At 41.2% G+C, this 14,103-nt stretch overlaps 1 protein-coding gene across 4 annotated transcripts in view; it reads right to left on the minus strand.

Annotated features, from left to right (window-relative positions):
• Positions 1-14,103, minus strand: part of NRP1 (neuropilin 1) — a 138,940-nt gene that overhangs the window by 71,427 nt on the left and 53,410 nt on the right. For all 4 annotated transcript variants that reach the window (XM_024766088.1, XM_024766079.1, XM_024766075.1 and 1 more), the window contains exons 4-5: positions 12,079-12,260; positions 5,528-5,755 (exon numbers count right to left, since the gene is read on the minus strand). In XM_024766088.1, the coding sequence (XP_024621856.1) occupies positions 5,528-5,755; positions 12,079-12,260 (410 nt within the window). The remainder of the gene's footprint in view (positions 1-5,527; positions 5,756-12,078; positions 12,261-14,103) is intronic.

The raw sequence follows: 14,103 nt of genomic DNA on the forward strand, positions 1-14,103 counted from the left end.
CTTGGAATGATCTGTCCTCAATGCCCCCACCCTAGGAGGGGATCCTGGCGAATGTTCTGGAAACCCATCCTGGCACCAGAGCAGTACCAAGGTCTGACCCAGCCCTGGGTGACTCCCACCCCCTTCCTCTTTCCATCTTTCAGTCCTGGAGCCTCCTTATGACGAACACCACAGAATTAGACAAAGGACAGTAGATTATGTCCTAATCAGGGCTGTATCTGAAGACTAATTCATAATTGTAACAAAAAGTTTAGAAATTATAGATACCAATAACTTACACATAATAGCAAATTGTAATCAAAACAAAAGAAAATGAGTCTTTCTGACTTCTCAGTTTTTTATCTCCCAAACCTTAGAGAGGTGACTGCATTGCACTTGTGTCCAGGGACGAAGAGATGACGCAAAGCAGCCATTTGACTGCACACCAGGAAACAGGTAGTGACTGAGGCAGAAGAAGGTTGGGAACACTGACTGATTGGCGATCAAGTCAAGTTGTTATTTGGCTTATACTGGCCGTCCCTTTGTTGAAGTGCTTTTAGACCAACCGTGGCAATTAGCAACTGTAAGTTGCCTTATAGACAGTGTGGAAGTCCCCGGGCTTGGAAAATCTTTCCATTTCCCTGTCCAGATCAGCAGCAAGACAAAAAAAAAAAAAAAAAAAAAAAAAAAAATGCCCTTTTCTCTAGATTTTTTTTTTATTGCACATATGGTAAAAACATACCAGATGGTTTGGGCTTTGAAGGACAATCTGGTGTGGACCATTTTCCCCTCCAAGAAATCCGTGGTTCTGTGCCTTTCAACTAAGAGTTATTGCTGTGTTCAAGGAGGCACAGTAGGTGGACCTTTCTCTGGAGGGATGGGCCTTCGGCAGGAAGGTGGGGTTCCCAGGCTGGTGTGTGCTGCTTGGATGCAGAAGGCGGCTGGTGAGAGCTGGGTGAAGCTTCACGTGTGCTCGAGAAAGTGAACCCCAGGCGCACTGCCCTCCCTGGAGCCCCACATGCTAGCTGAGTTCCTGGCAGGTGGCTATCTGAGCACCCTGCTTTTTAGAGTGCTTGGATCCTGGGCTAACAGGTTTTCCGTTCTTGGCCAACCCTCTTTAAAAAATAAAAGGAAAGAAAAGAAAAAAACTAAGCTAAAGTGGTTTACTATTTGAGTTAGCGCAAAATGATGAGTTTGAATAGCTGATAACTTCTCCACGTGCTCAAAGTAATGGATGTGACCGATTTCTCTCTCTACTGTCACGCCTCACTCTCTAGCACCCAAACGTTTGTGTGTGTCAACTGCTTTATTACGAAGAGGACAAGGTGTCTGCCCATTTAGAGGATGGATACATAGGGCACCACGTGGTCGTGGACAGTGGCTCTGCAGAATGAGGGGAAAGGTCATGATATCAGGTTTCCCAGTTGGCAGAAGACAGCATCTCAGATGAAACTCTCACCGCTTTTTGTTTCTCTCTGGCTTTAATCCTGGCCACAGATTCTCCCACAACAAGTACTAGCTCTTCGCCAAGTTTTCTTCATTCTGAATGTGGCCCTATCACCAATTCAACACTTTCCCCTTCCCCTAAGAGCGCAAAGTTGCCAGCAACATATGCATGAAAATATCTTGCTGGAGTCATAAACTCAGGTCTTTCCTTTCCTCAAAAAGAATCCCACTTCTTGTCTGTAATCTTAATGGGAGGCTTAGAGTCTATTCATCCTCCCTCAGTCTTTTTCCTCATTTAAATTCCATTATTGTGGTTTCATAACTTTCTTTTTCTTGGGTTTGTGGGCAAACTTTTACAGCCTTACTCCTGGGGGCCTTTCTCAGATCGCCACAGCCACTGACCTTACCAAGAATACAAGCACACAAGGAAAGCTGCAGTCACGCCCTCACCACCCCGAGCTCCGGCTGCCTTCCCTCCCCTCCCCTCTGCTGTCACCAGTTCCTCTGGGGAGGGCGGGAGGTGGAGTCTCTTTGAAAGAGCAAACAGAAGAGAACTTGTCTAGTCCAGACTCAGAATTTAGAGAGTCTCCATGACTCACTGGTTTATAATGTTGAAGACATGCCGGGTAAATCTGCCTTCTGTCCTTTTGAATATTGCCCCGGGACAGCAAGCAGCATGCAACTCTCTTTAGGAGCCCTCAAGATAGGAGAGTGAAAGCCTTTTTCGACTATAATACAAAGAAGTATTGAATTTTCCTGAACAACAGCGAGACCTTAGCCTAGCAAGCTAATGCAATATTGATCTGAGCCAGAGTGGCTGCAAGACCCTCATCTGTCTTGTGTATGCGCTCATTTGTGGATTTACATGACCACAGCTCTTGGGTTCCCTACTTCCGGTTATTGTGGAGCCAAAGGCCTAGGAGATGAATTCAAACTGTCACAAAAACAGAAGTATGATTCAAAAATAGAACGACTGGAGAATTTAAGCAACAGGTACTAAGCTCTCTCTTGGGGGAGAGCAGGCCTGCGATGATCATAGCTTCTCAGGTGTGAAGGCAACACAGGATTTGTGCTGTTTGAAAGACACACCTACAACAGGAAATGGCAAAAGCCCGTTCTTTGTATTTTCCCACTAATCCCTCCATTAATTATAACCCTACCTCAGAATCACACAGTTTGGCTTTCTGCCACTTTTTAATGAGAAAAAAGGGCAACAATCAACTATAAGGAGGTACTTTTAAAAAGAGGTATTTTGAATAAATAAACAAGAAAGGGGATCATTTTGAGAAGGTACAAGATAGGCTACATCTACTTTTCTTAGCATAAACCTTTTGGTGGAGAATATCTGGATTTTGCAACTTTTCCCCAGAGAAAAGAATTTGCAACATTTATGTCATTTATATTTTGGAAGGTTGATATCATTGATATTTTATATTTATATAATTGATATTTTATATTTATATTTTAGAAGGTTAATTTTAATATGAAAGTAAATAAAAACCAAACAGAACTCAATCCAGCTTTCATGATGCTTATTCCTAAAATCATTGATAATTTGGGGAACGTAGGTCACAGCCTCAGTTCCAACTCTTTGCCCAGCCTGGATGGACAGCTGGCTTCATCTGCGCCCAGGTATTGTGAGCTAGGCCTTCATGTTTGGTTCCATAATTCAGCACAAGCATTTACAGGCATGCTTAGCTCATGGCTCTCAAACCGTACGTAAACTTCCACCAATGACTCCAGAGCCGCTACTTGGGAATCTATGTTGCTTCAAAGAGAGTGCTAGCTGGAGGAGTGGGGTTTGCCACGTGCATGCCTGGGATCTCAAGTTTTGGAGTAAACTGCTTCTCTTCAAAGTCAATCTGAATCAATGGGTCACTTTCAATTACTCAGTCGTCTAATTCACTGCTTATGATAAAATGCAACATAAAATCACTTGATGGTTACAAGCCTTCAGCACCTTCTGGTTGTTGTTTTTGGAAAGGCTATCAAAGACTAAAAGCGATTTTGCTGGCAAGGAACTCTATGTGTTGAACTACATGACAAAAATGTTCCTAGTGCCACTGATAAAAAACCCAAGAGGACACAGTCTTTCATTCTGCCTAAAAAAGAGTGAGCTGTGATGCTGTTGTACGCTGGACGAGACCAGATAAATACTAACAAATACACGATCACATTTTTCATATTCCAAAGCCAGTTTTCTCTGGGAATAAGTCAAACACAGCATAGTTTAAAACAGGAATGAACTGCAAGGCTGACAACCTGTATTGTTAATTGTTCTTCGCTTCAACTCCGTGATTTTCTAGAGCCAGAAAATTACTACTTTGGAAAACCCTTGACACTAATAACAATGTGCTTCTTTCTACATAAGTTGGTTGATTGGACCTTCTTTTCAGATGTCAATTTAAATATAAGTTCTAGAAAAGAAGGCTGCAAATTTGGATTGTGAACAAATAAACCCATTATTAAATGTTCCAACTATTATTACAATACTATTATAATACTGTTTTCCTAATTATCGGATTGAATACTTGGAAATCAATCAGTGCTCTGTTTGGGCAAATCTCACTACTTAATGAAGGAGTTCCGATAAGATCAACATAACCCTATTTATATGGTAAAAAAGCAAAGAAGAGGCTAAAGTAATGATAACTCAGCCATGTGCTCCAATGACAACATAAGCTTTCTCTAAAGCCAGATTTTCTCCCGTGTTTTTTACTATTGAGGAACATACCTAAACTGAATTACACTGATAATTTTCATCTCATTTCAAAGACAAACGCAATTTCTTTCACATTATACTAGCTCTTCGTTTACAGTTTACTTAAATATTCTTTCCTCCATCTTGATAATAATACCTGACTATTTCATAGATGGCTCCAAAGTTCTAATTGCATGATTTGTAAGAACTTCCAAGCCACCCTTTCTGATCTGTGCAGAGTGTGTTCTCCAGAGAAATCTTACTATTAAACCAGACTAAACACAAGACAAGCAATGCAGCTGCAACAAATTATTTGATATTATCTCCCTCTGTTCAGAACTTGGGTGTGTATTTTTGCCATTCACCTTCTAGTTCACAGGGGTTGAAATGGAGAACTTTCATTTAGCTGGCCACATGGCTACCTCCCCCGCCTCCTTCAAATCTCTCTCACTTTCTTAATAAGGTCTGACCTGACTGCCCTATTTAAAAATTCCCCCCATCCCTCTCCCCTAACCTTAGTTCTTCTCATGCCTTTACTCTACTTTTTCTTCTTTTCTTTTTCTTTGTTTATAGCACTTCTCATCTTCTAACATTCCATACACATACTTCATTTGTCTGTAATGTGTCCTGTTTATTACCTCATTCCCCCTGGTAGAATCTAAACAGGGCAGCCATCTTTGCTTTGTTTGCCAAGAGGCTAGAACAGTGCCTGGTCCATGGCAGGTGCTCAATAAATATATTTTTTGAATGGACGATGAATTCAGATGATAGGAACAAGGTGTACCAAGGATGTACTGAGGCGATTTGAATCCCCAAAGATAAAAATTCCCTAGAGAGCAGACAAGGAATCCATCTAAATGAGGAATGTCCAAATGTTCTCCTCCTTCCTTTCCTAAATTTCTAAATGTTTTGGTGGCATAATAGACACATATTTCACTGTTAAAACTTTAGCAGGTACTTAACCTCTCTGGCCCTTAGTCTCTGCATTTACAAAATGAATGGTTTGATTTAACTGATGTCTTAAGAGCTCACCCTCTGATGAGTTTATGAATTAATGACCTATAGGCAAGTCATTGAAATGAGCAAAATACTTAAGTCAGGAAAACCATGGATTGGTCCCAATTTTGTCAGCAAAATAGTTATGAGACCTTGCATAGACTTTTATGGCCTCCGTTTCCTCATCTATAAAATGAAGGCATTAGATTAGAAAGTTACCAAGTCTTTTTGGGCTCAAATATTTCGTCATGGCTCTGCATAAAGAAAGTTCCTGTTTTGCTTTGTTTTGCCTCCTCCTTTTGAGCTACTTTTTAAAGTGATGCATGTGTCATGATGCTTGTAAAAGGATCCCAGGACCCTTCCCCCAGATCCTTCCCTTTTGGGGGTGCTTCCTGCCATGCTTACCATCAGGGAATCCATCCCAGATTTCTAGCCGGTCATAGCGGCAAAACATCCCCCCAGGAGGATTTGAGTCAGCCTCCAGGTCAAAGCTTTCAAATTCCAGGATAATCTCCGACATCTTTGGTGCAAAGATAATATAGGTGCATTCTAGGCTGTTGGGATATTTTTCAGGGAATCCTGGGGATTTTATCACCCCACTAGGTATTGTGTAGTTCTGGGAACATTCAGGACCTATAAGTAAAAGAAAAAAGGAGCAAAGTGAAAATTCCACTTAAACGACCTTCCCAAGAAATAACCTGGGCAAAGACGGTTTATCTTTCTAATAAAAGCCCACCATTATAATCACGGCCCTAATCACTCCTTACTCAGCCTTTTCGCAGTGGTGATAGGTATGGAAAGTCAAGTTCAGATTTATTGTGTTCACCTTAGTTTTCCATTTGTGTGGAGCAATTTTAAAACTTCTGCTGTTGCAGAGAAAAAAAAATGACAAATACAAAATCATGTGGGAACATTGAATGACTAAGCTACAGAAATCTCGACAGAGCCCTAGAGAAATAATTACAGCCCCTTCAAGCTTAAATCTTTAAATCTTGAGGCTGACAGCCCGTTACTGGTGAAATAGAACATTTACAAAGGCGAGGGAGAGAATTCAGTGGAGGGAGTTTGGGTTTCAGATTCCTACACCAGTGACTCAGTAACTCTACCAGATGTGACCTCTGCCTCTTTGACAAACCAAATGTGAAAGGTAATTCGTACATGTACGCAGGGTGAGTGACTCATTTGGAACGGTGTTGACACAGGTGTGCCAGTAAACTGTGGGTGTTGGTGGGGGCATGGTAAACTGGGATGCAGGTCCTGTGGCAACAAGTCACCTGATACCAATGTTGACATCCTAACCTTCTCCAAAAGTATCAGATACAGTACAGGAGGTCATTCTAAAATGTTAATATATGCGTATGCGTTAATGTATATATTTATAACGTGTAATTTAAATGACGGTTCAGTGTTAATCACGACAACAAATTACAGTGATCTGTAATTTAAATTACATATATTGCAAGTCATCCTTATGACTACATGAATAAACACAATTTCAGTTCATGGAATCAGCACTGAATAGGGTGCTATTCACCACACAATTGAAAACTGCCCATCTACATGGACAGGGACATCAGCCTGTCAGCTTCTGCCCCTTATCACCACCACTGCTGCCCTGATTGTCAAAGAGCTCTTAGGGCTCCCTGGGAAACAGAGATGACCTGACCCTTTTGAATCTCAGGATCCAATCTGGGGATGTTCAGTTCAACAATTCTTTTCCCGGACTGTTGTCTCACTGATGGGGACCCTGCGATGAAGTGTAAGGATTCAACTCTAAGATAAGGAGGCTTGTTGGGCTTGTCCTTAACTAAATATTCTTCCAAAGTGCCAAGTACTAAAGGCAACATATTAGGCATTAATACACATTAAATTTAACTAGCAGATCTCTATTTTTAGTGGCGAGGGCTAGTAAGCTGAATCTCCTCCTCAGCGCATCTGGCAGCCTGTTGAAAAAACAAATCAATCGCTTTCTCCCCATGCACGTATTAGACAGCCATGGCCCTGGAGACGAAGACTACTTAGGAGACGGCACAATAAACCTGGTCGGTAGAGTTCTGACTTGAATACCTTCCCAAGCCTTCTACGATGGGGCTCACCCTTTAGCATGACGGCCTCGGAGGCTTATCTATTTGATTCTGGTTAAAAAGTTATTACCATGTGGCATTTTGCCATGTCAGTTTCAGGTAAAGAGATTGTGAAATGTGCGTCTAATTTATAATATGCTTCTAAGCTATTTGGTGGCTTCTGAGACGACTAGGCCAATTTGTCATTAATTGACAAAGTCATTTATATGTAGGTAATTGGGAACCCTTTAGAATTTGATTTCCAAGATGTAGGAACAGTGACTCTGGAGACCTCCAACCTCCTCCCTGGGGATTTGGCTGGCAAAGCAAACAGGAGAGTTTAATGCAGGTTCCAATATTTTCTCCTTCTTAAAAAAATAAAATTACCCAGGTTAGGTTAAGATTTAATGAGAGGAAAAAAAATGACAGGAATTAAGGGCATAATTTCAAAATCAAATAAATTCCCATGCTTTCACTGTATATCCTTGTCATGCCAGATCCCTTTATTTTATTTTATTTTATTATTATTATTATTTTTTGGTACGTGGGCCTCTCACTGCCGCAGCCTCTCCCGTTGCGGAGCACAGGCTCCGGACGCGCAGGCTCAGCAGCCATGGCTCACGGGCTCAGCCGCTCCACGGCACGTGGGATCTTCCCGGACCGGGGCACGAACCCGTGTCCCCTGCATCGGCAGGCGGACTCTCAACCACTGCACCACCAGGGAAGCCCCAGATCCCTCTAGAAGCTAGCCCACGTTTTCTAACGTATTTTGACAAAGGCTGGGGACATTCCATGGGGAAGCGGAAGACGGCTGGATGGATCACCAGGAACTCTGAGCTCTAGTCCTGCCTTTATCACTGACCTGCCGTGGCCTCTTAACCTTCCTGATCCTCAGATTCTGTGCATCACAAATGGGAGGTGGGCTTTAGGATTTGAAAAAAATTCCTTTCAAACTCAAAGCTTCTGTAGTTTCCTACTTCCTCCATTATACATCAAAATTTGTTTTACTCAGTTCCTTAATCCCTGTTGTGTAAGTTTGCCACAGTTGAGTGAGCACTTCCCCAAAAACGATGATGGTGGGAGTGGGTTGAGGGATCCCATGGTGAATACACAAGCCGTAAACAGGACTAAGGGCGAGCAGCTGGTGTGCCCAGGAGTGAGTGAGCTACTGGGGTGAGGGGGGCACCACAGCATTGGCAGCCAGTGACACCATGCTTTCCCGGCTACTTGTAAGACTGAGAGCATCCTGTGTAGCCATAGGCATCCCACATTTCGTTGTTAAGGACCATAAGGATGGATAATGATAAGAGCTAAAATATTCTCTTTGGAATTATTATTAAATGTACAGACTTTTAGTCAAATAATGTATGAAGTGACCAATCCCACTCTCAATAAATGCTGCCCCCCCCCCACCACCACTGAGACCCACGGGAAATGGATACGGCTTCTTCCAGCATCTGGGCCTGGATGACCCAGACCCAGGGAAGGACAGGGGCAGGGTGGGAGGTGCACAGGCTGGGGTTTCCTAGAGAAATCTCTTCCAGTGAATGGAAATCATTTTAGGGCTGGTAGCCCAAGGTTTTAGCATCTGGGAAGAGACCTGCAGAAGGGGAATGTGGTACCCGAGGAGAGGACTAGGGTGTCCAGGGGGCTCCAGGAGGCATGGGGAAGAGGTAAGGACTGGCCACCACTGTCAGGCAAAGGTGGTCCTCTAGAAATGCAGCCCCAGGGATGCAGAAATGGCCCTGTGATCTACTGTCAGAAAACCTCAAGATCAAGAAGTGAAAATTTAATGTATTGGTTCAACTATGATTAGTCTAACTTATGTGTTTTGAGGAAACCTGAAATTGCTGCAGCCTGGAAGAAGTGCTATGTTTTCAAAAGAATGGAGATTCTATAACATCATTAAATGGCTTTAGAGGAAAGAACGCCCGTGAACCTGTCTATGTGTTCGTGAATGTATTCTCCTAGTTCATGATTTTATGGAGTATCTATGAGGACTACAATATGTGCAATGAGTGAGAAAGAAAGATGTTTTCTTTGCATTTTTTAGGTGGTACCAATTTAGTTGGGAAATGATACATACACACATGAAGAAATTTGGGATTACTTAGGAAAAACATTTGGTTAGTGAAACACAGTTGTGTGTGTGTGTGTATATATACATATATATACCTACAGTTTGTATATGTGTATATTTGTGTGTGTGTCTCTAAGGGACAAGCTGGGTACAAGCGTAGGAAAATAAAAAGTACATTAATGAAGAGGAATAAGCTTAGAGCCTGGTTTCCATGGAGGTTAAAAGGTTTAAACCAGAAGAGAGGGAGGGCTGTGAAATCTGGATAAAGCACCCCCTTTATCTATAATCATTGTAACAGCTAGTGTGTATTGGATGCATCTTCTGGGACAGGCACTGGCTACATGTTTTCATTTCAGTTGATCTTCACAAAGAGACTGTGCTAGATACTGTCATCCCTTTTTCAGATGAGGAATCCAAAGCTCTGAACATTCACACAGACGGTCAGTAGCCAAATCAAAATTCACATGCAGGTCTGCTGCACCTCACTCAGCACACCAACCTGGGGCAGGAAGCCAGGTTGTGGGTTTGTAAGAGTGAAGCGGGGAAGGTTGGGAGCAGCTGATGTCAAGGTTTGAGCTTGACCTTGGAGGACTTGACCCGACAGGTGACAGACACCTGCCATAGGTGTTTTGGGGACAGTAGTTTGATGACTATTTGAGAAGCTGTGCTAGGATACGATAACATGGGGATTAACCACAAGGCAGGCTTGTCTGGCCAACGGCAGAGGACGTGGAAAGGAAGCTGTGACTCTCTCTCTTTTTAACTGAGGTATAGTTGATTTACAAGATTATAACAGGTTCAGGTGTACAGCAAGGTGATTCAAGATTTCTGAAGCCATGACTCTTTTGAGACTTTGGGACGAAAATCCAAAAGAACTGGCAGCCATATTGGATGTAGGGAGGCAAGAAGAGAAAGAAGAAAATAAGGCTTCGAGTCTCAAGGACGGCATTGAGGGGAAAAAAGGGCGGAAAGCACGGTGCATCTGAGACTAACAGAAGTGTGGGGATGAGTTCATCTGGAAGGAAGCTGAAGAACTGTTAATGACTTAGGAAGGATCTCGCTCTTTCTCCATCCACCATCTTCAGATCTTTGAGAAACACTGACAATGAAAAGTTATTCTTGCCTCCTTTTCTGACACTTTCTTTCTTTGATGCTGTCACATGCCAGGTCAGCAAGCAAATGCGTGTGTTTGTGCATGTGTGTACATACACATACGTGGATTTAGATAGGTCAAACAGCTCTCAACACACGGAAATATGTCCATATGTGTGTGTACATACACATACGTGGATTTAGATAGGTCAAACAGCTCTCAACACACGGAAATATGTCCATATGTGTGTGTACATACACATACGTGGATTTAGATAGGTCAAACAGCTCTCAACACACGGAAATATGTCCATATGTGTGTGTACATACACATACGTGGATTTAGATAGGTCAAACAGCTCTCAACACACGGAAATATGTCCATATGTAATCATGTGAACACACTGAAGTCCTCCGTCTGCTGTTATTTCTACTAAAGGTTTTCTGAGCACGCACCCAGATGAATTTCTGAAGAAAGTTCTCTCCATCTATCCATATTTATACGGGACTGTACCAGATTTCTTTGACATTTAAAGAAGTTGTGCCAATGCTCCCAGAAACACTTAAAACTCTCTTTTTGGTTATTCTCGGTGGCCACCGACCCAGAGGATCTTAGGCTTTTGTATTTGGTGTGGCTGGATTTTTTTTCTATTAAATAAAGCTCTTTCTCCTATATTCCAGGACAATACATTTAAATCTTGAGCCTCTGTCCCTGGAAGTTCTCCTGCACATTAATGTCCACTTAAAAGGGGAGGCTGGATTGAGCACACAGCAGGAACCTACAGGCTGTTGTGAAAAACAGTGACATCCAGGTAAAGCTACAATTCCTATCAATTGATATGTGTGTTGAATTCCTCAAAGCTGGGAGACTGTGCATTCTCAGATTCTATCCCATCCCAATATATACCATTGTGACTGAAGATCAGTGAGTGATTATTTTGCAGAGGGCAAGTGATAATTAATTTGGAAGGGGAATGCCATTTAAAGCATGACGATTTTGCTTCCTCCAGGAAGTTCTTTCCCCAACCATGCCTCCCATCAATAGAAAGCCTCTTCTTCTTCCAATAGCTTTAGAAACTCTAAGGCTAGTGGACTAGCGCTTTGCTTTTCCTGGGAAATACCAGTTTTGAATTTTGCAATAAAATAAAGCAACGAGGCAAGAGGGAGGGGATATGGGGATATCTGTATACGTATAACTGATTCACTTTGTTATACAGCAGAAACTAACACACCATTGTAAAGCAATTATACCCCAATAAAGATGTTTAAAAAAAGAATAAACTTAAATGAGGTGTTAAAAAAATAAAAGGGAAGAAGATGTACATGACTTTAAGGTAAGAGGAACTCATGCATTTTTAACTAAAGAAATGAAACTTCAAGAGTAGATCAAACTTATTTTTGAATAGGAAAGATAAGCATAAATGTTCTTCAAGGAGTTTTACAGAGTATATACCTTATAAACACTGGTCAGCATATTACAATGATGAAATTGTGATGCTTCAAATACATTTTAAAAGTTTTTTAAAACATGCTTCCTCCATACACTGGGTAATTTTCCTTTGTTTAAAGTATTTTCCCAACATTTTTGTAATGGGAATATATGACTTTTTACCAAAAGTTTAAAAACGTTACTCCTTGTCTCTCTTTTCACTTTGTCTCTTGCGAGCTCAAGGAGTGTTAATGACCACTTAGTCACACTTGTTCTCCTGTAAGTTACTCACCTCTCTTGAAAATTTCATAACGTATGGAAAATCCTGCCCCGTGTGTCTCATAATCAGAGACAAACTTGATAAAGAGAAATGGCCCTGAAGACACGACAGGAGAAGGGGCAATCTTTCCACAGAACTTTCCCCATAAACGCCCATTTTCATTCTCTCCATCGATGACTTCCACGTAGTCATACCTAAGACACAAAGATGGAAGAAAACATCAGGTTAACGAGAAAAGTCCTTTTAATTTCAGTAATTTAGAAACCAGCATTCTCCACCACCATCTGTCAGGAGCAAAACTGCTATCTGCATTCACTGCTGGATTTCATGGAGAGGGAAAGAAGTCTAGCAAAATGAAATAATTAAAATGGACTACATCATGTCCATATGCATCATCTGGCAACACAGAACTATTAAGAATAATGGTGTCCATTATACTTGCAGACAATGTCAGTTAAAGTAACCAATTAACAAGAAAAAGGAAAATCTCATGAGCACAATTCTCTTTTATTAAATTGTGTTCCTTTGTCTGGGGTTGGGGGGTTGTCAATACATAATGCTGTGCATTCTTTTCAAACTGTGAAGTTCTTTTAGGAATTCAAAATGTCTCCTTGGCTGGAGCTCTCCATAAATAATACTTTGATTTCTGTGAGCGACCCTCTAAACATATGGCCACAGAATAATAAACAGATTCTTTACTATTTAACTCGATTCCACTAAGCTCCAGGCTTCTTAGAAAAAAAAAAAAAAAAACTCTCTCAGTATCCACTGTGGTCAAAACACAGATCATCTTCTCCCCAAACTACAACTTGAATTGCAGAACATAATCTCTTCAAAGAAAAAAGTTTATTTAAAAATGGAAAGTAACTTTATTTACTACCAGCCTTATTACCTTTAGAGGAATATTGTCATTTGAAATGGAAATATGACACACTTGAAATCATCAAAGTGATATGATTTTTAAAAATTCAGGCTTAATAATACACTAAGCAGACAAATGATGAAGGAAGTAGCAATAAAATATTACCCTAAAGATTGCACTGAGATAATGCATGTGTCTGGACCATTTTTTTTCACTAAAAGGTGGAAATCCATCTCCAATAAACTAGCATTCCCCCAGGAAAACAGGAAGACTTTTTTTTTGTTCGGCATTATCTATTTCTTAGTGTCTTGCTCTTTCTTTTCGTTTTATTTGCCAAGTCGCCTAGGAGCCAGATAATCTGATTTGTCTTCCGTACTTCTTCTAGAACTGATGCAAAGACATTACAATCCATTCATTGCAAAACATTATTTCTGTGTTTAACTTGGTTCAAAAGTCCTGGGATATATTAATTTCAGGAATGGCTAAAATATGGCAGTAACATAAACTGTATCTGGCGATTTAAAAGAGATCAAAGTGTGGGAAATCTTCATGATGACCAATGTCATCCTCAGCAATCCTTTTCAAACTGTCCAGGACACATGACTTACGTTTATGTAAAGTCTCACGAGACAACTGCAAAGATGCTATCAAGAGTTAAAGTGGATAGCTTAAGGCTCTCTAAATTAAAAATGACATTACCTCATCAGTTAAAATTGTGCCAGCTTTGTGTATATCAAGAAGAAAACAGAGCTGACAATGAATGAATGAAGCACTAGAGTATGTGAATCATTGTAGTGACTGAACTTCCTCTGCTGCATCTGTTGATTCCAGGAGTAAAATCACTGGCCGGCTAGCACCGCTGTCCCTTTGCAAAACTACGGAGCTACACAGAGGAATTGTTTGTTTCTCTAGACACTGGGAGATGCTTTGCATGTTAAGACAAGACAAAGGAGGAGGATGAAGACAGCGTTACCTTCAAAATCCTCAGGGACTTTTTACAGTCAACTGAGAGCAGCTGGAAAGAACCCCATCTCTGTACTCATGAAAGCCTCACAAGTTGGCATGTATGCAGTAATTCCTTTTATCTCTGCTGCTTCATTGACTAGACAGGTCTGCATGGTTTGCCCCACGCTTGCTTATAATTTAACTGTGATTTGAGCCGTTGACTGCCTTTG

This window comes from Neophocaena asiaeorientalis, unplaced genomic scaffold (assembly GCF_003031525.2).
Source record: "Neophocaena asiaeorientalis asiaeorientalis breed wild unplaced genomic scaffold, Neophocaena_asiaeorientalis_V1.1 scaffold217, whole genome shotgun sequence".
Lineage (NCBI taxonomy): Eukaryota > Metazoa > Chordata > Mammalia > Artiodactyla > Phocoenidae > Neophocaena > Neophocaena asiaeorientalis.